Genomic DNA, 27,902 nt, shown 5'->3' with positions numbered 1-27,902 from the left:
GGTACCCATAGCAGTGCCGCTGACTTGAAGGTATAAGTTGTCTCCAGATCTGAAATGGTTGTGGGTGAGGACAAAGTCACAAAGCTCAGCCACCAGGTGTGCCGTGGCCTCATCAGGGATACTGTTCTTGACAGCTTGTAGTCCATCCTCATGTGGAATATTGGTATAAAGAGCTTCTACATCCATGGTGGCCAGGATGGTGTTTTCAGGAAGATTACCAATGCATTTTAGTTTCCTCAGAAAGTCGGTGGTGTCTCGAAGATAGCTAGGAGTGCTGGTAGAGTAGGGACTGAGCTAGATAATCCTGCTGTAAGAGTGCCGATGCCTGAGAGGATGGGGTGTCCAGGGTTTCCAGGTTTATGGATCTTGGGTAGCAGATAGAATACCCCTGGTTGGGGCTCTGGGGGTGTGTCAGTGTAGATTTGTTCCTGTGCTGTAGCAGGGAGTTTCTTGAGCAGATGGTGTAGTTTCTTTTGGTACTCCTCAGTGGGATTGGAGGATAGTTGCCTGGCAGCCTCCTTTTCATAATCCAACCTGTTCATTATGACTACAGCACCTCCTTTGTCAGCCCCTTTGATTATAATGCCAGAGTTGTTTCTGAGGCGTTGCGTTCTGTAAGGCTGAAGTTATGGGGCAAGTGATGCTGTTTGTTCACAAGTGCAGCCTGTGCATGTCGGCGGAAGCACTCTCTGTAGAAGTCCAGTCTGTCATTTCGACCGTCAGGAGGAGTCCACGCAGAATTCTTCTTCTTGTAGTGTTGGTAGGAGGGTTCCTGTGGGTCAGTGCGCTGTTCAGTGGTGTGTTGAAAATATTCCTTGAGTCGGAGATGATGGAAGTAGGCTTCCAGATCACCCACAGAACTGTATCATGTTTGTGAGGGTGGTGGGGCAGAAAGAGAGTCCCCGAGATAGGATAGACTCTTCCGCCAGGCTAAGTGTGTGATTGGATAGATTAACAATATTGTTAGGTGAGTTGAGGGTACCACTGTTGTAGCCCCCTGAGGCATGTAGGAGTTTAGATAGTTTACTGTCCTTTTTCCTCTGTAGAGAAGTGAAGTGTGCACTGTAAATGGCTTCTCTCGTTTTTGTCAAGTCCAGCCACGTGGAAGTTTGTGTGGAAGGTTGGTTTTGTATGAGAGTCTCCAGTTTTGAGAGCTCATTCTTGATCTTTTCCTGTCTGCTGTACAGGATGCTGATCAGGTGGTTCCTCAGTTTCTTCGAGAGTGTGTGCCACAGTCTCTCACCATAGTCAGTGCAGTATGTCGATTGCAATGGGTTTTTTTACCTTCAGTCCATTTGGTATGATGTCTGTCTGTATCTGTTAGAAACACTAATCCAGGAACCAATCCCTGTAGCGAACCTCATTGTCTACTCTGCCACCATATCTACTCTAGCGACACCATCAGAGGACCCAACCACATCAGCCACACCATCAGGGGCTCATTCACCTGCACATCTACTAACGTGATATATGCCATCATGTGCCAGCAATGCCCCTCTGCCCTGTACATTGGTCAAACCGGACAGTCCCTACGTAAAAGAACATCAGGATTGGTAACATACAAAAGCCAGTAGGAGAACACTTCAATCTTCCTGGACAGTCTATAACAGATTTGAAAGTAGCTATACTTGAACAAAAAAGCTTCACAAACAGACTTCAAAGGGAAACTATAACTAAAATTCATTTGCAAATTTCACACCATTAATTTGGGCTTGAATAGGGACTGGGAGTGGCTGGCTCATTACAAAAGCAGCTTTGCCTCTCCCGGAATTAACACCTCCTCATCTATTATTGGGAGGGGACTACATCCACCTGGATCGAATTGGCCCTGTCAGCACAAACAGGTTCTCAAACTTGTGAGGTATCTCCCCTCTCTTCATGTGTCAGTATATTTACATCTGCATCTGTCATTTTCACTCCATACACCTGGAGAAGTGGGTTTTTTACCCAGGAAAGGTTATGCTCAAACAAATGTGTTAGTCTTTAAGGTGCCACCTGACTCCTTGTTGTTTTTACAGGAGACTGTGACCATCTGCAGCCTCAGCTGGCCCCTAAGGCCCTGCAACGCGCCGGGGGCTCCAGTAGAGGGCGGTAGGAGCCGGCTCAGCAGCGGACGGAGCGGATCTTCCCTCCGGCGAGTCCGAGTCGCCACGAGAGGGCTCAGACCACGCCTGCCTCCGTGACCCAGCCCAGCTATCCCTGCGCTCGCCCCAGCCGTGGGGACGCGCATGCGCGGACACTCGCTGGGTTTCCTCCATCGCCCCCCGCGGGTCTGCAGCGGTGCGAGGAGGGGTGAGTGGAGCAGGCCGGACGCTGGAGCCAGCCTGGCTCTGCACGGCCGGGCTCCAGCAGGCGGCGGGCCGGGAAGGCTCCGCTCCTCTCGCTCGCTAAAAGCGGAGGCAGGGAGGCCGGTGGAGACAGACACTGCACTTGGGTGCTGGCCCGCGTACTCGTTGTGCGCCAAAGGGCTTTCCGTGACCCGCCCCCGCTGCCCTTGTGCCGGGGTCTGGAGTTCGGTTTGACGCTGAATTCGGTGCTGGCCGAGCAGTGCCTTCTCCACTGTACCCGGCAGAGAAGGGGAAGGGATGGCAGCCAAGCTGGCATGTTTTGTTTTTTTTAAAAAAAGTCTCCTCCGGCTCCTAAAAGTGTGCGGACCCCCACATTTTGACTGGAGATGCAGTTCCCTTGGGAAGCTTAGGCATGGTCTGAGCTCCCCCCCCCCCCCCGGGGGGGGGGTCTGTGGACCACAGGTTGAAAACCACTGACATAGACAGTTAGGAAACAGGACGTGCTCTTCTAGGGCGGTGGTTCTGAAGCGGGGGTCTGGAGCCCCCTGTGGGGCCACGAGCAGGTTTCAGGGGGTCCGCCAAGCATAGCTGGTGCTAGACTTGCTAGGACCCAGGGCAGAAAGCCAAAGCCCCCGCCTCACAGGATTGCAGCCCTGGGACCCTCAAGCCCCACCACCCAGGGTTAAAGCCAAAGCCTGAGCAACTTAGCTTTGCAGTGGCATGGGGCCCTGGGCAATTGCTCTCCTTGCTACCCTCTAATGCCAGTTGTTGCGGCACTGCCGGGCCGTGGAGTTTTTATAGCCTGTTTGTGGCTCCGAAAGAAAAAGGTTGAGAACCCCTGTTGTAGGAGATATTGGTACATTCAATTAAAATATTTTCTACAAACATCGTATCCCTCTCAAAACAGATTTCTGTTGACAACAAAACTCTAGCATGTCGGGCCTGATTCCCCTCTGCCTTTTCACAATGTGCAAAGTGATGACTTTTTGGAGGAAGAATAAAACTCCGTATCTCAAGCAACTATTCCTGTTGCTTAAAATGTCTGTGCTGCTGTTTCCATCTGCATGTTCCTTGCTGCGCTCCTGTCAGCTATCTGGGAGGCAAGAGAGAGCCCGTAAGAAGCTGAGCTATAATAGTGCCTGCTTCAAACTGTTCTGAAATTTAGTCTTCAGACCATCTATATCCTGGCTTCTATTTTACTCATTGTTAGTACTTTAAGTACGTGATTTGTCACAGTGACTTCAATGGGACTACTTAAGTCTTTGCAGGATCAAGTCCTTACTTTCCACAGGTAAGGCGCTCTTGTGACACCCTTATTGTTTCCCTTCTTCTTAGTGTGGTGTTTTTTGTTGTTTTTTTTTTCTTTTTTTTCTGAAGAAGCAGCTCTGCCATCTAGGATGGGATCCAAGCTTTCAGTGGACGACTCGGTGCGTGTTGTGATCGTTGGAGGAGGTTTCGGGGGAATTTCAGCTGCCAGACAACTAAAGTCCTGGGGAATCCCCTTTGTTCTTGTGGACATGAGAGATGCATTCCACCACAATGTGGGCGCTCTCCGGGCCTCTGTAGAGAGCGGTAACTTATGTGCTTTTTCCTAAAGTCTGTGGACGATCTCTGGTCCCTTGTGATCTGTTTACCCCACTGGGGTATGTGGAGTTTCTTTCTGAAAGAGGAACTGCACAGGTTTTAAAAAACTCTTGTAAGATTCCAAAATAGAAAAATATCTCTAGCTGTGGTTAAACTAAATTATTTCTGTATTCTGATAAAACTTGAGACCACTATTACCTTCTGAGAAACCTGAGCTCAGACTTCTGATTCACTTACACAGTGACAGCACAAATGCAGTTGTTCCCACTAATAGTTATCTGCAAAGGCAAAGTTGTAAAGCTATGCCAGCTGTGAGTTTCCCCAGGAATAGGGAACACTGTTTGCACAGGCATTTGTGAAAATTTAAAGATGATCACTCTACTATAAACAAGAACTTGAAAGATGACTGCTACTCTAAATTGCTATCTTAAGCCTCTTTGATACTTAGAATGTTACTCTAACAGCGGGGGCATGACCCCTGTAGCTGAGATTCCTCAGGATCTTAGGGCTCATCTGCACTGAGGTTTTAGTGACATGGTTTTGCTGAGGGCCTTGCATATTATGCCCCAGCTCCAGTAGTAATGGAATTACTTGAGAATCTCAGCTTTAATTACATTGAGTTTTAGCGCTTAAGGTTGGAGAGAGGCTTGACAGTGTGACACCAAAAGCTCAGCGTCCTGAAGGCAAATAAGAACTCTCAGCGTCTTAAAAAAATCAAATGGTTTAAAAGCCATTCATCTTTAGCTGTTTTTTTTTGAGGGGGGGGAAGGGGAGGAAGGAGAGGGTAGGGTGGCAGCTGACTTGTTTCAGAGTAACAGCCATGTTAGTCTGTATTCGCAAAAAGAAAAGGAGTACTTGGGGCACCTTAGAGACTAACCAATTTGTTTGAGCATGAGCTTTCATGAGCTACAGCTCACTTCATCAGATGCATACCGCCTTAGAGTTGCTCATGCCAAGCCACTGGCCAGGTGGCCTGGACATGAGGACGGAGCGGGGCCTTGTCAGATGCACATCTGATGCTCCTGGAAGTTGGTTTGCAGAATCTTTGTGTGAGTGAGTGTGAGAGAATGCTTGGGGCTGGCAATACTGATATAGCTATGCCAGTTCCATCCCCTACTGAAGACATGCTGCCCGGGTGTGAAATATGACTGGTAATTTACTGACTTTCTCTTCTCAATAGTGATTAATTAGTTTAAAAAAACCTCCCTTCCTCTCAGCCTGCCTCAGTGTTCCAGTACATATCCTGGTCCTGGACTTAATGTAAAAAGTCATAAAAGAAATGCTCTCAAATAGCATGAGACCAGATTTAGATCTACATTAAAATAGTATGCCTCCTGACATCTAATATCTTTGTCTAATACATGCAGCTGAGACAGTTTAAGAGAAAATAGCGCCTGTTGTGGCCCATGAGTACCCGGCAAGGAATAGCATGGTGGTTCTCCAACTCTTTCATTCTAAATCCGACTTCAAACCTTGAGAGAGACTTTCAGGGACCCACCTCCCCTCCAGCCCCATAACCCTCCAGTGGTCTGGTGTCAATATTCATTCTGTGTTTCACTGCACAGGGCTCTACTCGAGGTCCATGGACCATAGTCTGAAAATTGCTGACCTATTCCCAAAGTTAAGATGGCTTTGCCTTGTTGGCTTAAGTTGTGGTTTTCTTATGAAACACTTCTTCCCTCAATCACTTGATTCCAAATGAGGACTTCCAGGAAAACTAATGCAAATTAAGTAAAGATATGAATTTGAAGTGGATTAGTTAAACAGCATTAAACCTCTGGGTGAACGTTGTCATTGAGGCCAGGTCTATACTACAGACCATTTTCGATTATAAAATGGATGAAAAATCCAGACTCCTGAGCAACATAGTTATACCGACCGAACTCCCTGTATAGACAGCATTATGTCAATCGGAGAACTTCTCCTGTGAACGTAGCTACCGTCTCTCAGGGAGGTGGAGTAACTATGCTGATGGGAGAAGCTCTCCTGTCAGCATAGGGGCATCTTCATGTACAGCGCTACAGCCGAACCAGTGCAATTGCACCACTATATGTGAAAACAAGTGCTCTGAATTAAAGTTGCCTTAATTCCTTTTAGTTTAATTCATTTTGAAAGTGAATTAAACTGAATTAAAGGTACGTTAATAACAGTATGCACACGGGTATTTAATGTGGTTTAACTAATCCATTTCAAATTCACACTTTACTTAATTTGATTAGTTTTCCAAGATGTCGCTGTGTAGAGACACCCTTAATTTTATGCCTGCCTTTTTCAGTTCTTGTCAACTGAAGCAAAAACTTTCTGGGTCCTACATTGTGGCAGAGAGAATAGATGTCTGGACACTAGTCACGGAGCAGGTCTTTATTCTGTGTAACAAGAAAGCAAATTCTTATAACCAAAGGAGGGCCATTTGAATAGGACTTCTGGAAACAAAGTGGAAAATTGGCTTTCTAGTCCCCCTACTTTCCTTTCTTCTTAACCAGTATATAGGTGGCATTAACCTTCTTTCATTGCAGGATTTGCCAAGAAAACCTTCATCTCTTACTCTGTGACCTTTGAGGAGAGCTTCCGACAAGCTAAGGTGGTTGGAATAGACTTACTGAGGCAGAAAGTCTTGCTGAATGATAATGAGGTGAGTGCATTGGGGACAGACTGACTTAATGACTTCCGATGAATAATTTTACTCTGCAAATGGAGCAGTGAGCAGATGATTTTCTTCTCACTCTCATGTTCAGATTTACTCTGTTTCTTTAGTAGGGTGACCAGACGTCCCGATATTAAGACATTTGTCCCGCGTCCCGACCGCACATCGGTCGGGACGCCCTTTGTCCCGATATCGGGGACCGCTCACCATGAGTCACTGCGCGCACCAAAGTCCTGGGGCTGGCGGCGCTTCCTGGGGCAGCTCCTGGCACCCGCCCGCTGGCAGGAGCCGCAGTGCAGGTGGCCCCTAGGCACAGAGGTGGAGGGGGGCTTTGTGTGCTGCACCGGCTCCCTCCTTCCCAATCAGAGCTGCGGGGACGGGGCTTGCAGGCACTGGCAGCGGGCAGAGAGCCCTCCGCCCCCCCCCCCCCACCTGACCTGACCCTAGGAACTAGAGGGACCTGCCGGATGCTTCCTAGGAGCCGCCCCAGGTAAGCACCGCCGGGACTCCCCACCTCGCCCCCTGGCAGGTCCCTCTGGCTCTTGGGGGCAGGGCACTCTCTGTGCTCTGCCAGCGCCTCCAAGCCCTGCTCCGCGGCTCCAGCAGCTCCCATTGGTGCTTTTCCCGGCCAGTGGGAGACACGGAGCTCGCGCTTGTGGCAGGCGCAGCACGTGGAGAGTCTGGAGATCCCCACCCCAGCAGGGCTGGTGAGTGCGGCCAGGGAAGGAGGCAGGGTGTGATGGAGTGAGTGTCTGGGAGGTGTGCATGGGGTGCTGGGCTGTGAGGGTGTGGAGGGCGCTGGGCAGTGGGGGAGGTTTGTGTGTTTTGGGGTGCTAGGCAGTGGGGGCCTGTTGGGGGGGTGCTGGACAGTGGGGGAGATCTGTGTGTGTCAGGGCACTGGGGGTTTGTGTGGGGCATTGTTTAGCTGTGGTGGTAGGGCTGTGAGGAAGGGCACTGGGAGGGAGGAGAATTCTGTGTGTATTGGGAAACTAGCGAGTGGGGGGTTCTGTGTGGGGTGCTGGGCAGCTGTGGTGTGGGGGGGCGCTGGGCAGGGGTGGTGGTGTGCATAGCACTGTGCATTTGTGCTGGAAATGTGGGAGGGTTTTGGGGGGCTCTGGGCATAGTGGGTTCAGGGGGTACAGAGCATAGTGGATCCGGGCTGCTGGGCAGGGGAGCTGTGTCGCGCAGCATGGGCCCACCCCCAACAGGAAGGCGCATGCTGGTAGCACAGGGCCAGGCGGACCAGTGTACCCCATTGCCCCTGGCCGGCCCCGCCCTTCCCGCTGTTCACCTCCTCAACTGAAGGCGTGGGTAGGGGGTGCAGGGGTGGGGCAGCAGCGTGCAGCACCGGCAGGAGAGGGACATGACTAGGCGGACGGACACCGAACCAGAGTCAGGAGTCACAGCCTGTGGATTCGGGGGGGCTCTGGCCCCGATTTGGGTGGGCCTGGTTGGATGCTAAGTGGGTAGGCTGCGGCCCCTTCATGGTTATGCCCCCCCACTTCTTTACACCCCCACTACTCCCCCTCTTCCCCAGTGCCTCCTACATACCGCAGAACAGCTGTTCCGGGGCAGGCGGGGGGCGGACAGGGAGGTGCTGACCTGCAGGGCTGCCAGTGGATGCTGAGCACCCACTGTTTTTTTTGTGTAGGTGCTCCAGCCCCTGAACACCTATGGAGTCAGAGCCTATGAGTACTCAAGATATTCAAGCTAAAAACTCACTTTATGTGAGTCTCTGCAAATAACTCACTTGTTGTGCAAAGTGACCATACAAAAGAGGGCAGGGCATGACCCAAGCAAACTCAGTTTACAACTCAAGCCAATGATTACAGAAGAGTTCAGAGTAGTTGCCCAGCTTTAATTGTAATGTTTCACCAGGGAGACCTCTGCATCCCTTCATTCCCAAAACACGCCTCATGTGGCAGCTTCCTACTTATCAAAGTGACAGGGCGTAGGGTTGAGCTGGGAAGCGGAGCACAGCAGTAAGCCAGGACTGAATGCTGCACCACAGGTCCAGTCAGGCCCTCAGACAAGCTGTTCCCTTCCTTGTTGCTAATAAGAACTGCTAAATTAAGTCCAGAAGTCTCTCAATCACAGGATAAATGTATGGACAACAACAGTGTAACCTTCTCAGGACTGCCCTGCCAAAGCTTTTTAACCCTGTTCTGGGGGGACCACCTTCAAAAGGAGAGTGTAGCTATGTCTGCACCATTTCCATTCAGTGTCTAGACTCTGTAGAGATGGCCAGTATAAGGGCCAGCTCTGCTGGTAACTTGTCATGTACATATTTGTCTGTTACAACTTGGACTGAAGCCACAGTACCCATTTTGCATAGCGATTGCACCTAGAAAAGAGGCTGTGATATCCCATTACAAACTCAGACTCACCAAGTCCCCATTAATATCTTCCGATTGAATACAGGTAAACAATTATATGAATCATTTAGTTCTGCAAAAGATGTTTGTTTTTGAATTGAATGTTGCTATTTAGTTCCAGGGCAGGGGGAGGTGTCAGAGCACCACCTGCAAAGCGACTCCAGTGTTCGGGATCCTTTACCTTGGACTTCTCAAAGTGATGTCTGATCCCACTCTCTCCCCTTGTAGGAGCTTTTCTACTCTCACCTCATCCTTGCTACAGGCAGTGATGGGCCTTTCCCTGGGAAGTTTAACCAGATCATTGACATGGAAACTGCCATTCAGACGTATGATGACATGGTCAAGGAGGTGAGATTGAAAACCATCAGTGGAAAAAGTGGTAGGTGGCTCTATCCTTTTGAGAAAGATATAAGAAATTATAGTTATGGTGAGCGCTCCTACTGGTATCCAGGTGAGGGAGGATGAAACTAACGAGTGCTGGCAACATCCAAGTTTGGAGTTCAGGGGTGAGTGGAGTATTATAGTGCAGTGGTGCTTGGATCAGAGAGAGGGCTAGCAAAATGGATACATTCTATTTAAATCAAATTGAAGGGTTTTTTTCTTTTTAAAAATGAAATTTGAATTATTACAATTTTAGACCTTAGCACATTTTGCATTAATCTCAAAACTTTTAAATAAACGCTGAATCCATGAGCCTCCATCAAAAATTGAGTTAAAAGCTGCTTTTCTAGAGGGAATCAGGGGGAAAACATTCTAACTTTTGAGATCAAACTATAAATATGGCACAGTGGCCCATGTAGTATATTAAGGGATCGATCTTGTGAGGGACCCTGTGGCTGTGCTGATGGGTGTGAGAGACTGGTAAAGTCATCACAGCCTGCCTCACTCACTCTCCAGGAGATGCCATCATGTATCTCATCAGGATCATCAGCTGAGCCCACCTGGGCGGTCGTCTACTCTTATTTATAGTGTCTCCCTACCTCAGTGCTGATAAGATGCGATCTCAAATTAGGAATGCTTATGACTCCACCCACCATCAAAACTTTCCAGCTTATGGAAGAACATGGATTTGCCCAGTAACTACCAGCTCTTGCTTCTGCATGGTTCTGGGCACTTCAAGTAAATGGGCTTGTTCAGTCTCCTTGCTTATATATGCAGACAGATATAAATCCATTAATTTCTCAACTGTCTCCTTCTGTCTCTAAACAAATAAAATATTGGAGTGCAAAAGATATATGGGTTACACAAGCAGAAGTCTCGGATTGTAAGTTCTTTGGCTTGTATGGGGATGGGGCCGGAGTGTGGCAGAATGCACCCCTGCATTCATACCCTACACTCTATTGTAGTAATCTTTGTACAAAATATGCCTTCTGAGGGTATGTCTATACTACAAAATTAGGTGGATATTATAGAAGTCGATTTTTAGAAATCGATTTTATACAGTCGATTGCGTAGGTCCGCACTAAGCACATTAAGTCGGCGGAGTGCATCCTCACTACTGTGGCTAGCATCAGCTTACGGAGTGGTGCACTGTGGGTAGCTATCCCACAGTCTCCGCCTCCCATTGGAATTCTGGGTTAAGCTCCCAATGCCTGATGGGGCAAAAACATTGTCGCAGGTGGTTTTGGATACATTTCGTCAGTCGCCCCTCCCTCTGTGAAAGCAATGACAGACAATCGTTTTGTGTCCTTTTTCCGTGCGGACGCCATACTGCTTTCAGCAGACGGTGCAGTAGGACTGTTAACCGTTGTCATCCACCGCTTCCGCTGCAACTCTGCTCTGCTGCTATTGTCTCAATAGCAAATTTCTCCATGTTGTCTGTCATGGGCTCCCGGTACGTGTGTTCTTCCACAGGAAATGTGCTCGGTGCTAACCGTGATCCTCCACTGCTTCCGCTACAACTCTGCTCTCATGAATCCATCTCGCAGGTCCTCTCGTCGGTCTCTATAAATATCTATTCTCGTGGCATCCGTTGGCAGCCACCGCTTCCGCTGCAACTCTGCTCTCCTACAGATGCCATACCACGGCAAGCATGGAGCCCGCTCAGATCACCGCGGCAGTTAAGAGCATTGTAAACACCTCATGCATTATCCTGCAGTATGTGCAGAATCAGAACCTGCAAAAGCAGGCGAGGAGGCGACGGTAGCACGGTGACGAGAGTGATGGGGACATGGACACAGACTTCTCTCAAAGTATGGGCCCCGGCAGTTTGGACATCCTGGTGGCAATGGGGCAGGCTAATGCCGTGGAATGCTGACTCTGGGCCCGGGAGACAAGCACAGACTGGTGGGATCGCATAGTGTTGCAGGTCTGGGATGATTCCCAGTGGCTGAGAAACTTTCGGATGCATAAGGGCACTTTCATGGAACTTCGTGACTTGCTTTCCCTTGCCCTGAAGCACAAGAATACCAAGATGAGAGCAGCCCTCACAGTTCACAAGTGAGTGGCGATAGCCCTGTGGAAGCTTGCAACGCCAGACAGCTACTGGTCAGTCGGGAATCAATTTGGAGTGGGCAAATCTACTGCAAATCTGCTGTGATCCAAGTAGCCAATGCAATCACTGAGCTGCTGCTATCAAGGGTAGTGACTCTGGGAAATGTGCAGGTCATAGTGGATGGCTTTGGGATTCTCTAACTGGTGGGGCGATAGACAGAACGCATATCCCGATCTTGGGACCAGACCACCTTGGCAGCCAGTACGTAAACCATAAGGAGTACTTTACAATGGTGCTGCAAGCACTGGTGGATCACAAGGGACATTTCACCGACATCAACGTGGGATGGCCGGGAAAGGTACATGATGCTTGCATCTTCCGGAACTCTGGTCTGTTTGAATAGCTGTAGAAAGGGACTTACTTCCCAGACCAGAAGATAACTGTTGGGGATGTTGAAATGCCTATAGTTATCCTTGGGGACCCAGCCTACCACTTAATGCCATGGCTCATGAAGCCATACACAGGCACCCTGGACAGTAGTCAGGAGCTGTTCAACTATAGGCTGAGCAAGTGCAGAATGGTGGTAGAATGTGCATTTGGACCTTTAAAAGCGCGCTGGCGCAGTTTACTGACTCCGGTTAGACCTCAGTGAAACCAATATTCCCATTGTTATTGCTGCTTGCTGTGTGCTCCACGATATCTGTGAGAGTAAGGGGGAGATTGAGGCAAATTGCCTGGCCAATGATTACGCGCAGCCAGACACCAGGGTGATTAGAAGAGCACAGCAGGGAGAGCTGCGCATCAGAGAAGCTTTGAAAACCAGTTTCACGACTGGCCAGGCTACAGTGTGACCGTTCTGTTTGTTTCTCCTTGATGAAAACCTGCCCCCTTGGTTCACTCTACTTTCCTGTAAGCCAACCGCCCTCCCCCCTTCCATCACTGCTTGCAGAGGCGATAAAGTCACTGTTGTTTCAAAATCATGCATTCTTTATTAATTCATCACACAAATAGTGGAATAACTGCCAAGGTAGCCCGGTAGGGGAGGGGGGAAGGACAAGGCCACACTGCACTTCAAAACTTACTGAATGCCAGCCTTCTGTTGCTTCGGCAGTCCTCTGGGGTGGAGTGGTTGGGTGCCTGGAGGGGGGGGCCCTCTCCCACGTTCTTGGGCGTCTGGGTGAGGAGGCTATGGAACTCGGGGAGAAGGGTAGGCGGTTACACAGGGGCTGCAACGGTGGTCTGTGCTCCTGCTGCCTTTCCTGCAGCTCCACCAGACACCGGAGCATATCAGTTTGATCCCCCAGTAGCCTCAGCATTGCATCCTGCCTCCTCTCATCACGCTGCCGCCACCTCTCCTCTTGCTCCCGCAACCTCTCATCTTGCTCGTCCCTCCTGTCCTCGCATTCATTTTCTTCTTTCCTGGACTCTGCCATTGTTTGCCTCCACGCATTCTGCTGAGCTCTTTCAGTGCGGGAGGACTGCATGAGCTCAGAGAACATTTCATTGCAAGTGCGGTTTTTTTGCCTTCTTATCTGCAGTAGCCTCTGGGACGGAGATGATAGGGGAAGTGTTGAAACATTTGCAGCTGCAGGAGGAAAAAAGGGAAAGTAGTATTTAAAAAGACACATTTTAGAGAACAATGGGTAGGCTCTTTCACTGTGAACCAAGCTGTTAACATTACATAGCACGTGCTTTCGATACAAGGTTGCATTTTGCCTCTTATACTGAGGGCCTGCCGGTTTGGTGTGAGAGATCAAACACGCAGGGCTGGGCAACAGAATTTGGCTTGCAGGCAGCCATGGTAAGCCACAGTCTTTCGGCTTCTTCAACCTTCATAACATGTGGGAATGGTTTCAAAAAGCAGCGCCCTCCTTTCCCATACCAAGCACCTGTTGGGTTGGCCATTTAAAAGGAGGGACTGCGGTTTTCGGGTTAACGTGCAGCACAAACCCAACTAATCCCCCCCACCCCACCCACACCAATTCTCTGGGATGATCGCTTCACTCCTCCTCCCACCGCATGACTAGCATCAAGGAAGATCCCTGCCAGCCAAATGCGAACAGCTCAGCGTGAACCCCCCCCGTGGCTAAAAGTGGGGATGATTTATTTTCAGCCACAGGCAAACAGCCCAGCAGGAACGGCCACATCTGAATGTTCCCTTAATAATGTCCTTGGAGGATTTCCGCTCCATCCCCAGACACGTTAACAGACTTCTAGTAGCTGTACTGGCCGCGAATGCATCCCAAGTCTGCAGGGCAAATTAATCATTAAACACGCTTGCTTTTAAACCATGTATTATATGTACAAAAATACACTCACCAGAGGTGCCTTCTCTGGCTTCATGGTCCGGGAGCCCGCCTTGGTAGGGTATTGGCTCCAGGGCGATAAACAGTTCCTGGCTGTCGGGAAGAACGGTTTCTCCTCTTGCCTGTTGTGCACTATCCTCCTCCTCATCCCCAAAATCCTCATGCCTGTTGCATGAGACTCCCCCCTTGCAGGTGTCCACGGACGGGGTGGGGTAGTGGTAGGGGCATCCCCTAGAATTGCATGCAGCTCATCATAGAAGCGGCATGTCTGGGGCTCTGACCAGGAGCGGCCATTTGCCTCTTCGGTTTTTTTGGTAGGCTTGCCTGAGCGCCTTAATTTTCACGTGGCACTGCTGCGGGTCCCTGTCCATCATGCCCTTGGAGATTTTTTTCAAATATTTTGGCATTTCATCTTTTGGAACGGAGTTCTGATAGCACGGATTCGTCTCCCCATACAGTGATCAGATCCAGTACCTCCCATTCGGTCCATGCTGGAGCTCTTTTGCGATTCTGGGACTGCATGGCCACCTCTGCTGATTGAGCTCGCCACGCTGGCCAACCAGGAAATGAAATTCAAAAGTTCCCGGTGCTTTTCCTGTGTACCTGGCTAGTGCATCTGAGTTGAAAGTGCTGTCCAGAACAGTCACAATGGAGCACTCTGGGATAGCTCCCAGAGGCCAATACTGTCGAATTGTGTCCACACTACCCCAAATTTGACCCGGTGATGTCAATTTCAGCGCTAATCCCCTTGTCAGGCAGGAGTACAGAAATTGATTTTAAGAGCCCTTTAAGTCGACAAAAATGGCTTTGTCGTGTGGATGGGTGCAGGGTTAAATTGGTCTAATGCTGCTAAATTTGACCTAAACTCGTAGTGTAGACCAGGGCTGAGTATCATCTGAACTAACTCACTCAACTTCGGTGGTAATATGATGAAATGTGTGTAGTAATGAACTGAAATAAGGTTTGAAATGTATTTACCAAACAAGTTTGGGTAAACCAGTTTCTCAAAGACAAAGCACAAGCTGATGACTCCAGATGAGTGTCAAAGTTGATGTGCAGTCTTGTGACAAGTGGCCATTGTATGGCAAGAAAGGGGAAGCAGGAACAAACAGATCTGCATCTTAGAAAACAGCATGAAACCTTTCACCACAAGACTCCATAACTCCAGCCTCACAGCAGTAATGAACTTCATCTAGGGGTAAACCTCAGGAAAATGCATTTCAGAGGGGAACAGGACTACAAAGTGAGGGGCAAAAAACCCTAAGGTATCTTTTCCTATAAATGTCTTTTTCACTTAAGACAACAAAAGAAACAGCCTTTGGGAGCAGATCCAGGCCTGAGAATTTGATCAGCAATGTTACTGGGAACATGTGGTAAGGGACTTCACCTTGAACCAAGCCTAGTTTAAGTTTTAGTACTAGGAAGTGTTTTATGTTGTAACCATTTGAGTTTGCTCCCTTATACTTGTACTCAAAACTTCTCATTGTAGTTAAATTTGTTTTATTCTTTTAATTAAACTAATCCAGTATTGTCTAAACTGAACTGTGTGGGTAACTCCATTTATGGTAGCAAATTGTTGAAAATTGATCCCTTTAGGGGGGCAACAGATCTAGTATCTGGGCTGTTCAGGATAAAGACAAAGGACAGGGCAGAACATACGTTTCGGGGGAAAATTCAGGACTGGGATTGTGCTGGGGTCACTCTGCAAGTGGAACCAAGGCTGGTGGAAGCCAGAGTGTGACTGGTGTGTGGCTGGCAGGCTGCAACTACACACAGATGCTCGGGGTGTAACCTGCATGCTAGAAGGCTGTTTGTGAGTGGCTCAGGTGGGAGTGCTACACAGTAGAACACTGTGAGGCACCCAAGTTTGAAGGGCAGGGGTGACACAGCCCCTCCCTGGTCTGGACTGTGCCCTGTGGACTGTGCCCTGGAATGTCATAAGGGGAGTTCTGTAACAAGGGAGAAGGAGCGGAGTGTGCAGCCAGAAAGGAGCAACCCTGGTGTCTAAACAGGATGGTGTGGGGAGGGATAGCATTCTTCAGAGTGCAGCCTCTAGTGTTGATTTCAACACTGAGGAACTGTGGGGGGTGGGGAGAATAGGGAAGGCCTGCCATGGCTGCGGATCATAGAGACCCTATCTGGGAATATTTTCAAGAAATTCCTGTACCTCTGAGTAAAAAAGAACATGTGCCAAATGTAAACACTGCAACAGAGCTGCAAGGCCTGATTGTCAGAACAAGACACTGTGAAAAATGCTCTTCAGAAGGCAGTGACTTTGTTCGGCATGTCTACATCAGTCTGGATCAACTGGTTAGCAAACTTTATTTTTGCTCCAATCTTATGGACTGCCCACCATGTCTTACTGTGCTAGTAAAGAACTTAGATGGTCATAAGCTTACCTTTTGAATGGATTACTTATGCATTTCAAAACATTAGCATTCAAAATATAATTGGTATGGTAGTTTTTTGTGGGAGTATATCAATTTCACTTTTACTGTTACTGCTGGACTTTTGAAATGATCTCTCATTGCTCATCCTAGTTTAACTATTCCTGTTTAAAGTTTTATTAGGCATTTATGAATTTAAACATTTAAACTCAAGATGTTTTATGTTGCTAGGGTTAAGGGTTTAAATAAACAAATAATCCTTTATTTAATTCCCTATAAAACTGGGTTTAGACTAAATCATCATTTAAACAGTGGTACACACAGATGCAGTAGGAGGGATCTCTGTTTTTATTTATTTTTTTTTAAAGCTGTGCACTGAGTAATACTCAGTGACTGACTTTACCGTTTTGTTTCAGAGTCTAGCATAGATATACAGTAAGAGGTTATGAATTTCCATCATTTGCTGGTATCACTAGTAGTGCTGCAATTAAACATACAGTCAGATTTTCTTCATCCAATACACCCATGGTAATCAGGAGCAGCAAATTCCAGCAAGACCATGTAAGTGAGAAGATTACTTGATTCATTTATGCAACAAGTTCTCCTTTTCATCTAGTTCAGAACAAACACTTCATTAGCCTGGTCCATAATGATTGAATCATGTCACTCTCCATCCCTCAAGCAGACATTGCTAGAAGACTGCTGGATACAGTGTATGAGAAGGAAACTGAACAGTGAGCAAAAATTTGACAGGAAGCTTGTTAATCTGAGTCTTGATGGGTGGAACAGTGTATACAATAGTCCTGTAATATGTGCTTGAGACAACCCCATCTTCTGTTGTCAAACTTACAGAAACAATTAGACACTGCCCATAGAGCAGAATACTTAAAAGTAGCAGTAAAAACAACAACTGAACAAAAATTCAAGTGTCAAGTACATAGTTTTGTCACAGACAATACTGCAAATGTAACACAGATGAAATCTAGAAGATAATGAAGGGACCCTGAAACTTATATTATAATGTGTGCCATACTCATTTGATGCACCTTTTAACCAAAGACTAAAGTACAACTCCAGGAATTAAGGAAAATGTTGAAATTGCAAAATACTTCCCATAATCACTTGGCTTCAGCCTCACTGAAGAGAGCAGGAAGATTCAAACTAATTCTCCAAGATGCACAATGGCATTCAGTGGTTGGCTGTTTTGAGCTACTTATTATGGCCTGGCCTATTCTGATAACTTGTGAAGAATCATGGCAAAATAGATGGAGCCACAGTAGTCTACACTGGACTAAAGAGAAATGTAGAGGATGTGCTGAATATACTGAAATTTCTTTCTATAGCCTTGGACAGACTACAGAAAGACTGCTGATATGGTTGATATTTGGAAAGAATTTCAAGAGACATTGAAGAAATACCAAACAACAGTTAGATTGAAGGCAGTGAAGAAATAGGATGGATCAATCACTTACTAAACCTTGTTTTCTTGCCAACATTCTCTACCCAAAGTACCAGGGTAGATGCTTAACTGCAGAAGAAGGTGGTGGTATGACATGGGCATCTTATCACCCATCAATCATTCCCAACCAGAACAAATTTCAGGACTGGAGGTGAACCATTCAAGCAATATGTTTGATCTTTTAAAAGTCACAGCTGAACTGAAAGTCACTAGCTAAGTGCCTGGAACCAGAACTGAATGTGCAAAACTAGCTTTTGACAGCAGTAGCCTCTTCTGCAGGCACAGAGGATACTTTCTGAATTTGGACTAATTCATTCAAAGCTGAGAAATAAATTGGGAGTTGAAAAAGCAGGAATACTTGTCTCTTCCAGTCTATGAACAAAAATGAGGGAGAGGATGAGAGCTACTTATTGTAAAAGTTTAAAGGACAGCCTAAGTAACTGTCTCATTTTCAAAAGACTTAAGCAGTAAGGAACTTTCACTTAAGCATATTTGAAAACTTCTCCAGGCTGAATTGAAATCTGTTTAGTCCATGACTATAGTTAATGCCTTTGTTTAATAAATCATTTAGTTGTAAATATGAAACGTGTTTTGTTCAAGTTATGTATCTAAAAGATTTAAGATGGCTTTGCGCTGTTGCATGGTGGATTAAATTCAGTTACCATTCTACTGCACCTTGACACAAAATGGTGAATGATATTGCTTATTTACTAGATAATCTTGTTTGTGCTCATCTGTTACAGACTAAATGTACAAATAAGGATCTGAAACTATTAAGCTTTATAATTGCTTAAATGTATATAGTTAATACATCAAAGTTAGAGTAAATTCTCTATTTAGTTGTAAATCAACCACTAAAACATGTTTTAATCTCAATCACTGAGATAGCAGTTTTCTTTAGAAAAGTACAAATGGAAAATCAGGGCTTTCTACATGGTGATTAAATCAACAGTGGAGTCTGGACCAAGGGATGCGGGTTAATAGGGAATATTTCCTGTAGCATCCTATATATCACAACTGAAGAATTGTGGGTCGGAGCTCCGATGCCTGTATCAGTAGTGAAATAGGCCTCCTTGTAATATACGCTAGTGTATGGGTGGGGATGCTGTCCATACAAAGCTATGGGTAGATTAGACCATTGGACCTTGTAACAGAGCAGCTGCCAACAGCACTGTCTCTCATGGCCAGCGGTCATGCTGCAGCACCGTCCCTCTGTTTCCTCCTCTTCAGGGGCCTCTTTAAGAACTGCACGTACATTCTGCCCTTCCATGCCCTATGCCAGTTCAGTGTGTCCCTCTTCCTTAGGGAGGGAATCCCTCCACCCCCTCTCCTCAGAGCTATTGAGTCACCACTCCCAGGCTTTATCTGGTTGGAGCTCAGGTCTCAGGCTCTGACTGCCAAACTCCCCTGGTATCAGGGTCTTGCTCCTGCCTTAGCAGGCTACTCTCCATTCTCCTACCTAGGGCAGCTCCCCAGGCTCAAAAAGAAAAGGAGTACTTGTGGCACCTTAGAGACTAACCAATTTATTTGAGCATAAGCTTTCGTGAGCTACAGCTCACTTCACGAAAGCTTATGCTCAAATAAATTGGTTAATCTCTAAGGTGCCACAAGTACTCCTTTTCTTTTTGCGAATACAGACTAACACGGCTGCTACTCTGTCCCCAGTCTGTCTTCTCTGAAGAGCCTGGCCTCTGCCACAACTACCTCAGCCTCCTGCTGCTCTTATAATGGTGTGACCCCTTTACAATAGTTGTCTGGCACCAGACCTTCCAATCCTAATGGGCCAGCCACCCTGCTAAACACCTCTTTGGTGATATCACAGTCATGCATCAGCCCAGCCGGCACAGTTGGGATCTCATCCCCAAAGAAGAAAATTCCTCTGCCCATTATGTTAAAAAGGTGCGATGATTTTTAAAGTAGGACATGTAAAATGCTGGACCCACCTGATCCCATAGCAGCCACTTCCCTTTTGACTACTAATTGATCATCCTCCAAGTACTATTTTTCATAATGGAAAGCCATTGCACAACATGTCTGCAGCCCTTCCTTCCCCCTGCCCCCAAGTTATTTTTCTTTTTAGATCTAAATGAATGGGCCTTGGATTCTGATGGTAGTAAACCACTCTAAAGTGAGCATTAATAGGTGATAGGTGCACTTCTTGGGTAGATGAAGGCACACCACCTCATGCCTTATAACAGGCTGCAATGCTACCCTACTAATGCGCACCTTGGAGTGGCTTATTGTTACAGTAAAAATTCACCTGAAATCTGGTGAACAAGTTGCATTTGACAGTTGCCAGCCCTTCCCTAGGACTCAGGTATCCTAATCAATGCTTCCCATTGAAATACAAGATTATTATTTTTTTTTTTGAGGGCCAAATCTGCCAAGGGTGTTTCAAGGTTAGGATGGGATTTAAAAGGTGCTTTTGGTGGGACAGCTCCACCTTTCATTCCAGAGGGTGGAAGACAAAGGGTGTTCTATTGATAACAGTTTCTGTGTGGACTCTGCTTTAATAAGAAGGTCTTCCTACAAGTTGGGAAGGTGCATGGCTGGTGCTGCCAGAATGAGTGTTCTGGCTGAATGCCTCACTCTAGGTTACTGTATGTATGGAATAATGCAACAAGGAGATACAATTTTGTTTTCTTTTGGTTTTGCAAGCTCCAGAAATCTCCACGTATTGTGATAGTAGGTGGTGGTGCTGCTGGAGTGGAGATGGCTGCAGAGATCAAAACAGAATATCCAGCCAAAGAGGTACAAGAAACTACTTACACAATAATTAATGCTCCACCAGCTGCTTCCTTCATCTGGTGACTTAAAAATGTGTTCTTCCACAATGCCTCTGCTAGAGCAGTTTGGGTTTGCTGTAGCTAAACTCCCTCACAACCATTTTCCATAGAGCCTCATATTCAGCAAGGCTGGAAGTGAGCAGTTGTGAATGCCCTCACAGCCAGCATTCCTGCAGTGCATCCTGGTGCTGGGGTTGGCTGGAAGCAGAATAGCTTCCCAAGATCCTCCGCTCACCCATCCACCCTACTCTGCCTTTGTTGCCAAGAAATGCATGCTGAAAGCCAGAAGCCTAAGGCTTGGCTATTGCTTTTGCATGCTTGCTGGGACAGCAGTCAGATGCAATCCTGTTTAAGTAGTATTTGATCCTGGCTGACTCAGGTTTGTTTTTGTTTTCGTTTTTGTTTTCCCCCAGTTGGCTGTAGTTCTTTTGCATTTGTCCACAGGTCACCCTCATTCACTCAAAAATCGCACTGGCTGATGTGGAGCTCCTACCAAGTGTCCGGCAGGTGGTGAAGGAGATTCTTCTCAGGAAAGAAGTGAATCTCTTGTTAAGTATGTTCTTAACCAATTTCATTTAATATTTCTCTAACTCAGATTGAGTCTCTACAAATCCCCAAAGCTTCCTGCCCCACTCCCCCATCTCTAACTCCTTCTCCTATAAGGAACCTTTGTCTCTAATGCTTGTTTCTGGTGAGAAAGACTAACTAGGGCTCTCTTCAATACCTGCTAAAAGGTAGCTGCTGAGTGGAGCAGGGTTCACTGGACTTTCCCCTGCATTCCCAGGGCAAAGCAGAAGACCCATCAATTGCTCCTCTAATGGGATACAATACACATTCCCTTTGATAGCTTTTCTGGAGTCACATTAGGTAAACCAGCATAAAATGCCTTTCTAGAGTGATTTCATGCTCATGAGAAGTGAGGGCCTGAACATGCCATGTCCGTTGGAAAAAACTAGCAGTATGGAAACAAAATGTAGAGCTGAAGTGCATGTGCCTACTCCCAGTGTAGACCAGGGCTCAGCCCAGTCTTGGGGATGAGAAGCAGCTAAGGTAGTGGATAAACACCTCCAAAATACCTGAGAGATCTTATGTTGGAAAAAGGAGTTGTTGCCACAGGCAGTGTAGGAGAGAACCATTTTTGCACTGGCAGAACTGGTCCTGTGAGCCATGCATGCCTTCCCCATTTCTCATCTCTCTGCATTCAGATCCTCTGCTTCCTCCTCCTTTTCCTTTCTGCCTGGACTCTAGCAGAAGAATTGAGAGCACGGGAGGGACAGTCTCCTTGCTCAGTTTCTGTCTGGCACCACAGTATCCCATGACAGCTGGGAGGAGCAATTACACGAGAGTCCTGCTCAGCCCCTGCAGGCCTGGAATGGAGCATGCCCAGAGCAGATGCATCTTCAGAGAATTTAGCTGACACACTCGTAAGGCTCTACTGAACATATGCAAACTGAGTTTTTCAGAGGCTTATAACTTGGATACATTTTAGTGGATGTACACAGGAATGGCAAAAGGCATATCTGACAAAAAGCCAGCCCTCCTGCCTAATTTCATGTCTTTGCGTCAAAGCATGGAGGGTCTAGAGTGTCTCAACAAAACAGGTTGAGAATTTTGTTTTTAACACTGACAAAACAATGTCATTACCCCCACCCCCACCCCAGGTCTTATTTTCTGAAATTGCATGAACAATTTTAGCTGATCAGTTTGATGGAGGCACCTGGCATGGAAAATTTCAGCCTAAACAGTTTGGCAAAGCTATATATAAGGAATTGAAAAGAGGGTCTTAAAACGGTCAGGCTACCAGCTCTGCCTGTAATATATATTGGCCAATATTTTTAAAAGTTAGGTCCTAAAGTTAGATCCTGAAATTCACATTTCGACACCAAAGTGATTTTCAGAGGTTCTAAGCATTGGCAGCTTTCATTGACTTCAATGGAAAGGAAGGGCACTCAGCATCACCCAAGAGGTAGTCAGCATGCTACAGGATCAGGCTTTTCTGGGCAATGGAAAAGTGACTGGACTATCTGCAGAGACAAGAGGCTTTGCCATTGGATGTGAAGGCACTTCACAGAAGATAAAAGGGATAGTGGGAATTCAGGATGAAAACGTGGTAAACTCCAGGAAAGGAACAAATGGAGGAAACTAAACATGATTATCTGAAATGAAACTTTGGGAGATATTTTAGTATGTCTTGCGTAGAACAGATATTGTAATCTGTGTTCTAAATGTACAATCTTTATAAAAGTATTTTTGTTAAAAATAACACACTTTGCACTCCTTAGGCTTCGGTGCCCAAGGAAGCAGCTTATGCTGCTTAGAACAGTGGTTCTCAACCAGGGGTATACATAACCCTAGGGTACACAGGTTTTCCAAGGAGTATATCAGCTCATCTAGATATTTGTCTAGTTTTACAAGCTACATAAAAAGCACTAGCAAAGTCAGTACAAACTAAAAGTTCATGCAGACGATGACTTGTTTATACTGCTCTATATACTATACACTGAAATGTAAGTAAAATATTCCAATTGATTTATAATTATATGGTAAAAATGAGAAAGTAAGCAATTTTTCAGTAATAGTGTGCTGTGATCCTTTTGTATTTTTATATCTGACTTTGTAAGCAAGTAGTTTTTAAGCGAGGTGAAACTTGGGGATATGCAAGACAAACCAGACTCCTGAAAGGGGTACAGTAGTCACTGGCTTAGAGGGTAGCAGCATCCCTGTTAATGATCACAAAGACCTCTATGCAGCTTCTTATGACAGGTGACAGAGTCAGCAACCTGCATATGCTGACTTTAAACCGATTCCAAGAGAATATGGCAGTCAAGACAGAAAAGGGCACAGAGGTTGCTGCTGACATGGTGATTCTCTGCACTGGTATAAAGATCAATTCATCGGCATACAGCAGTGCATTTGGTAAGTTAAAACCATAGGACAGGGTGGGGCTAAGATTCTTCAGCACAGGCAATAAAATGTTTTAAATTTTATTCCAATTCAGTATTTTAGAGACCGTATGCAAGTGGTATTGACATTTAACTTGGTATAGTTAGAGCACATTTAATCTCTGTGGTTAAAGCTTACACTTCAAAAAAAGAAAGTGACCCTTCGGTGGAAGTTTGTGGAAGAGGGCATATATTTATGCACTAAGTGGTTTGTATTATTTCTTCACCTTCCCCTACCATTAACTTTAGGTAGACTCCCAATACATCCTACTGTTGTGGTCCTGGGTGAAATCCTGGCCTCATTGAAGTCAACGGCAAAACTCCCACTGACTTCAGTGAGGCCAGGATTTCACTCCTGCTGCTAAACTCATCTGTCAGTGCACTACGGTAACTGAGCCCGCACGCCCATTGTTCCAATCCTGGAGCTATCCTATATAGAGAATGCCAAATGTGCTAAATTGTGATTGGTAGCGTAAGAACAAGTATTCTCTATGAGTGTGATGAATCCATCGATGTGCTGGTAATACAGTGCTCTAGAGACAAAGCATTTGGAGGTGAATGGGAGAAATTAGGAAGGAACTTTAGTAGCTGGTGCACTTAGCAGTGGGCCTGTAACACCTTTAGGACTCTCCACCTAAATGTGAAGGGTTAACCCCTTTTAAAATGCCTGGGTGCAGATCCTCCACTGTTGTAACACTGTCACTGAAGTCAGTGGAGGTAGGACACTTTACGCCATTTGAGGATCTGTGCCCTGGTGTTCAGCTAATTCTACTTGGTGAATTATTTAAAAACCTATGCAACAAAATATTTCCCATGATATTATATTTCAATTAAAGTATCTTACATTTTAAAATTAAAAGCCAATTATATTCTGTAGTAAATATCACTCATCTGTCTTCCATGTTTTCGAGGGGAAGACAAATAAAATGTGAGAATTAATGCGAGAATTAATGCAAGAAATTTGCAATTAGTTCAAAATGTGAGAATTAGTGAATGAACATTTTCTTAAACGTGTGATTTAACAAGTGCACATCTAATTCAAATTTTGCATGCCCTTAACCCCCTCTTCCTTTAGACAGCATTAGAAAGGGCGTAGTAATTTTATATTGTACCAGTTGCACATTCAAATTGTCACCTTCTAATAGAAATGGTAAAAGGGATTTAAGGGGAGCAAATGAAGGGAGAATAGTCTGGCTCAAACTCGATTTCACTTATGTATCTGCAGAATTGTATCCTATGTGGTTAAAATAGAAACTAGTGTACTGTACACATACAGTGAACAACTTTCAAAGGAAATACCTTCAAGCATCTGAAAGGCACTAGTCCTCAGAGGATGAAAACCATGCATTATCTACTGTTTTAAAAGGGTAATTGAGTCATCCAGGTGGGAAAAAATTCATTCAGATTTTTTTTTTTTTAAACCAGTGAAAATCACCATTTGTTCATGGAAAAGATACTAAAATTTCCACCAAAACTTACTTTTAGCTGAGAAAATTCATAAAAAAATTTCAAGTCCAAAGTGTAACTTATCACCCAGAAAAAAAATATAAGTGCCTGAAAATCGGAGCAGGGATGTGCGTGTGCGTTAGAATTAACGTGCTACAATATAGATTTGAAATTCTGTAATTCTCACTAGAATCACTTGTTACCATTTGACAAAGCTGGGAGTGTTGTTATTTCTCAACAACCAAATCTATTCAGGCCACCCTTTGACTCTAGCCCTTAAAGTCAATTCAGAGAGCCTGATACTTAGAACTAAAGTTAGCATTTTCAGATCAGGTTGTTGACTTGTATAAATTGCCATAGCTCCACTGACTTCAATGGAGCTATAACTATTTACAGTAGCTGAAGATTTGGCCCATTCTTTTCCTGGTTTACATACACTGTTGGCTCTTGGATGATAGTACCAGCTGAAGTCATTAAATCATTAAACATGATTTATCATGCATCACGTAGGAGTGACTTCTTGCAAGGCGAGTGTCATCTCTTGCAGTGGTAAACGTAAGCTACACAACTACTCTACTGAATAGTTAATGATATAGCTGTTGGTAGTGATTCACCTGAGTGCTTTGTGTCACTGGATATGCATTGTTGTTCAACTCCTCAGGCCTTGGGTGATGCACTTTTTTTTTTTTTTTAAAACAGGGGACAAGCTGGCGGGTAATGGTGCTTTAAAGGTCAACCAGTACCTCCAGGTGGAAGGGTATGATAATATCTATGCTATTGGTGATTGTGCTGATGTGAAGGAACCAAAGATGGCATACCATGCTGGGCTCCATGCCAATATTGTGGTGACAAACATCATCAACAGTCTGACACAGAAACCTCTTAAAACCTACCAGCCAGGTAAAACTGGGCTCTGCTCATAACAAGTCTTAGCTGATGAGATCCTTTCTTCATCTCTATATAGAATTACTTTGTAAGAAATCCATAACTTTCACAGGACTGTAATTAGAGCTGAAGGAAATAATTTGGATTTGAGTATTATATATCTGACATTATTCTTACTTTCTTCCTCTTAAAAATATATTCTTGCCAACTCTTCAGCAATCCTTTTGAGACACAAACAAAACAAGCACACAATTTGATTATTCTGTACTTAGAAATTTTCTTCCCCTTCACTGCTGATTGATTACTGTTATATTGGTGGGAGGATATGGTGGTTAGAATTTATAAAGGAAACCATTATCTTATTGAGTTGTTTATCAGACTATGATATTAAATCCTTGGAACAGCAAAATATCATGACTTAAAACTCTTACGACCTGAATCTGAAAAATCTTAATCACATGCATAGTCTTTTATTGTGCAATTAGTTCCATTTAAGTCAGTACCTTTCCTTGCTAGTTGCTGTAGCCCTGGGATAATAGGACATCCAGAGTGCATTTCCCACTTGCTTTTGATACCAGTCTGTGTACATATTTCTCCAGGCACTCTGGAATAGCTTTCCAGATCTTAAATTACATTTCAGGGGATTGGATTGACCCACTCTAATGCCAAGGTTTAAGACAAGAGGTGCATACATGTCACAATGCCATGAGCCTAATTTTCCTCTGATTTATATTACTCTAAATCAGGAATAATTCCACTGAGTTCATGGAGTTACCACAGCATAAAAGATAAGAATCAGTCCTCTATAAATGGAAACATCTGTTACCTGGTTAATTGTGGTTTAGGAGAGAGTGAGAAAACAAGGTTCTCTTGTTTCACCTCCCACCCTTATTTCCAAATTATAAGAATAAAGGATATAGCTGTGCAAAAGCATCATCAGAGTCCTGTGTATTCTGTGGTTCCTTGGCATTTGCAGCAGAATTTCCCCTTTGTTGGAGAACTATGCTCCAGAATCTCAGCTTTCATAATAATAATAAAAATAGGTGTCTACCCCCAGTGGTTGCAAAAACGTTAATGTGAATCGAGTGCAACTGATGCTCATTTAAGTCTGAAAGGAGCCTGAGACTCTGATTGTGAGGTTGTGAATTGACCAGTTTAGCTAGTGCAGGGCTCCATGGCATTTGTGATTCCACAGCTGTGGAATTTAGCATTTGTCCAAGATACTACAGAATTAATTCATTTTGCTGGAGCCTGGTACCAAACATTTTGTTTTCTCTCTCCTGGCCCTGAAGGACCTGTTTGGAAGTCCTTCTTGCTCTGTAAAAGCAGGAAGTAACTGGATAGCAGTGCATGCTTCATTGTTATGTAGAACCAGCCTGCGTGGGGTCTGGGAGCCAGAAATGCTGGCTGGACAGCTAGACTGAGGTGAGAAGATAAACTGCTGAAGCTGACAAGTTTCCCACTTTCCTGGCATGCATGGGGGGAGGAGATTCTAAGCCAGGCTGCACAGAAAACACTATGACTGAATCCCACAGAGCTGGGCATTCTAGAGAATCAGCCAAAAAAAAAAAAATCTTTTATTTCTTGTCATGTAATTTGGTCCCATTGTGCTGTGAAGCACACAGGTGCTGGTCATGCTGTTTGATCACATTTGCAACTTTTTTGATGGCTAACTGTGTACGTTTCTCACTTCTAGGATCACTAACCTTCCTGCTGTCGATGGGCCGGAATGATGGGGTAGGCCAGATTAATGGATGCTACGTGGGACGTCTGTTAGTGACCATTGCAAAGAGCCGGGACCTTTTTGTTTCTAAGAGCTGGGAGACTATGGGACAGACTATGCCCTGCTAGATAGAAAGGACAATGATAAAGTAGCAAGGGAATACATGTATCGACTGGCATTAACAAAGCTGGAAAAGAATAAAAGGTTCATCATTACCAAAATGACACAGGCTATATGGCTTTTTACTGATAGTAATACTGCACCAAAAGATCATGTATTACGAATCCCATTCTTTAGCATGATGCATTATAATAACATAAAGCACACTCTTTTTAAAATGGCTCTGTTACGTGGATCTGCACAGAAACTGTATTTCTTGCTGAAACTTTTTCAACACTCAGTTCACATGCTAAGATGGAGCTGAGACAGGAATTCAATTTAAATGGATTTTAAAATAAAAGAAGTAGCAGAATATGCTGTTTTCAAAAGTCCATTCATTTTTGTCTACCAGTCCTCTTTTTGAGTGAAATGTGTGATAAGTTATCTCTGCAAGTTCACTGCCCTCATTTGCTATTTTTGCTCAGTTTGGTTCAGACCAACAGCAAATCCTATCTCTTCACAACATAGAGAGCTGCTTTTGAAG

General features: G+C 45.3%; 1 protein-coding gene across 4 annotated transcripts; it reads left to right on the top strand.

The window, feature by feature from the left end:
- The first annotated feature begins 2,167 nt into the window (after nt 1-2,167).
- On the top strand, nt 2,168-27,483 carry AIFM2 (AIF family member 2). Of its 4 annotated transcripts, none has more exons than XM_048858117.2 (9): nt 2,176-2,292; nt 3,672-3,860; nt 6,389-6,504; nt 9,120-9,239; nt 20,136-20,228; nt 20,708-20,816; nt 23,027-23,179; nt 25,351-25,551; nt 27,233-27,483. In XM_048858117.2, the coding sequence occupies exons 1-9, from the start codon at nt 2,229-2,231 to the stop codon at nt 27,385-27,387; spliced, it is 1,200 nt and encodes a 399-aa protein (XP_048714074.2). In that variant the 5' UTR covers nt 2,176-2,228; the 3' UTR covers nt 27,388-27,483. The 4 variants fall into 4 exon arrangements, with proteins under 4 accessions (XP_048714076.2, XP_048714074.2, XP_048714073.2 ...); XM_048858116.2 differs by having other exon boundaries at nt 2,177-2,292; nt 3,666-3,860; XM_048858118.2 differs by lacking the exon at nt 2,176-2,292 and adding an exon at nt 2,308-3,579 and having other exon boundaries at nt 3,666-3,860.
- Nucleotides 27,484-27,902: the final 419 nt, after the last annotated feature.

The sequence above is a fragment of the Caretta caretta genome, chromosome 7 (genome assembly GCF_965140235.1).
Source record: "Caretta caretta isolate rCarCar2 chromosome 7, rCarCar1.hap1, whole genome shotgun sequence".
NCBI lineage: Eukaryota > Metazoa > Chordata > Testudines > Cheloniidae > Caretta > Caretta caretta.
Note: the sequence above shows the minus strand (reverse complement) of the source record. Positions and strands in the feature narration are given on the sequence as shown.

What these genes read in the sequence shown, in the direction of transcription:
- AIFM2 (XM_048858116.2), top strand. Translation starts at nt 2,229, where the DNA reads ATGCGCGGACACTCGCTGGGTTTCCTCCATCGCCCCCCGCGGGTCTGC. An exon ending in ATGATGACATGGTCAAGGAG is followed by an intron (nt 9,240 to 20,135) that starts GTGAGATTGAAA and finishes TGGTTTTGCAAG; the next exon opens with CTCCAGAAATCTCCACGTAT. An exon ending in TCTTAAAACCTACCAGCCAG is followed by an intron (nt 25,552 to 27,232) that starts GTAAAACTGGGC and finishes TCTCACTTCTAG; the next exon opens with GATCACTAACCTTCCTGCTG.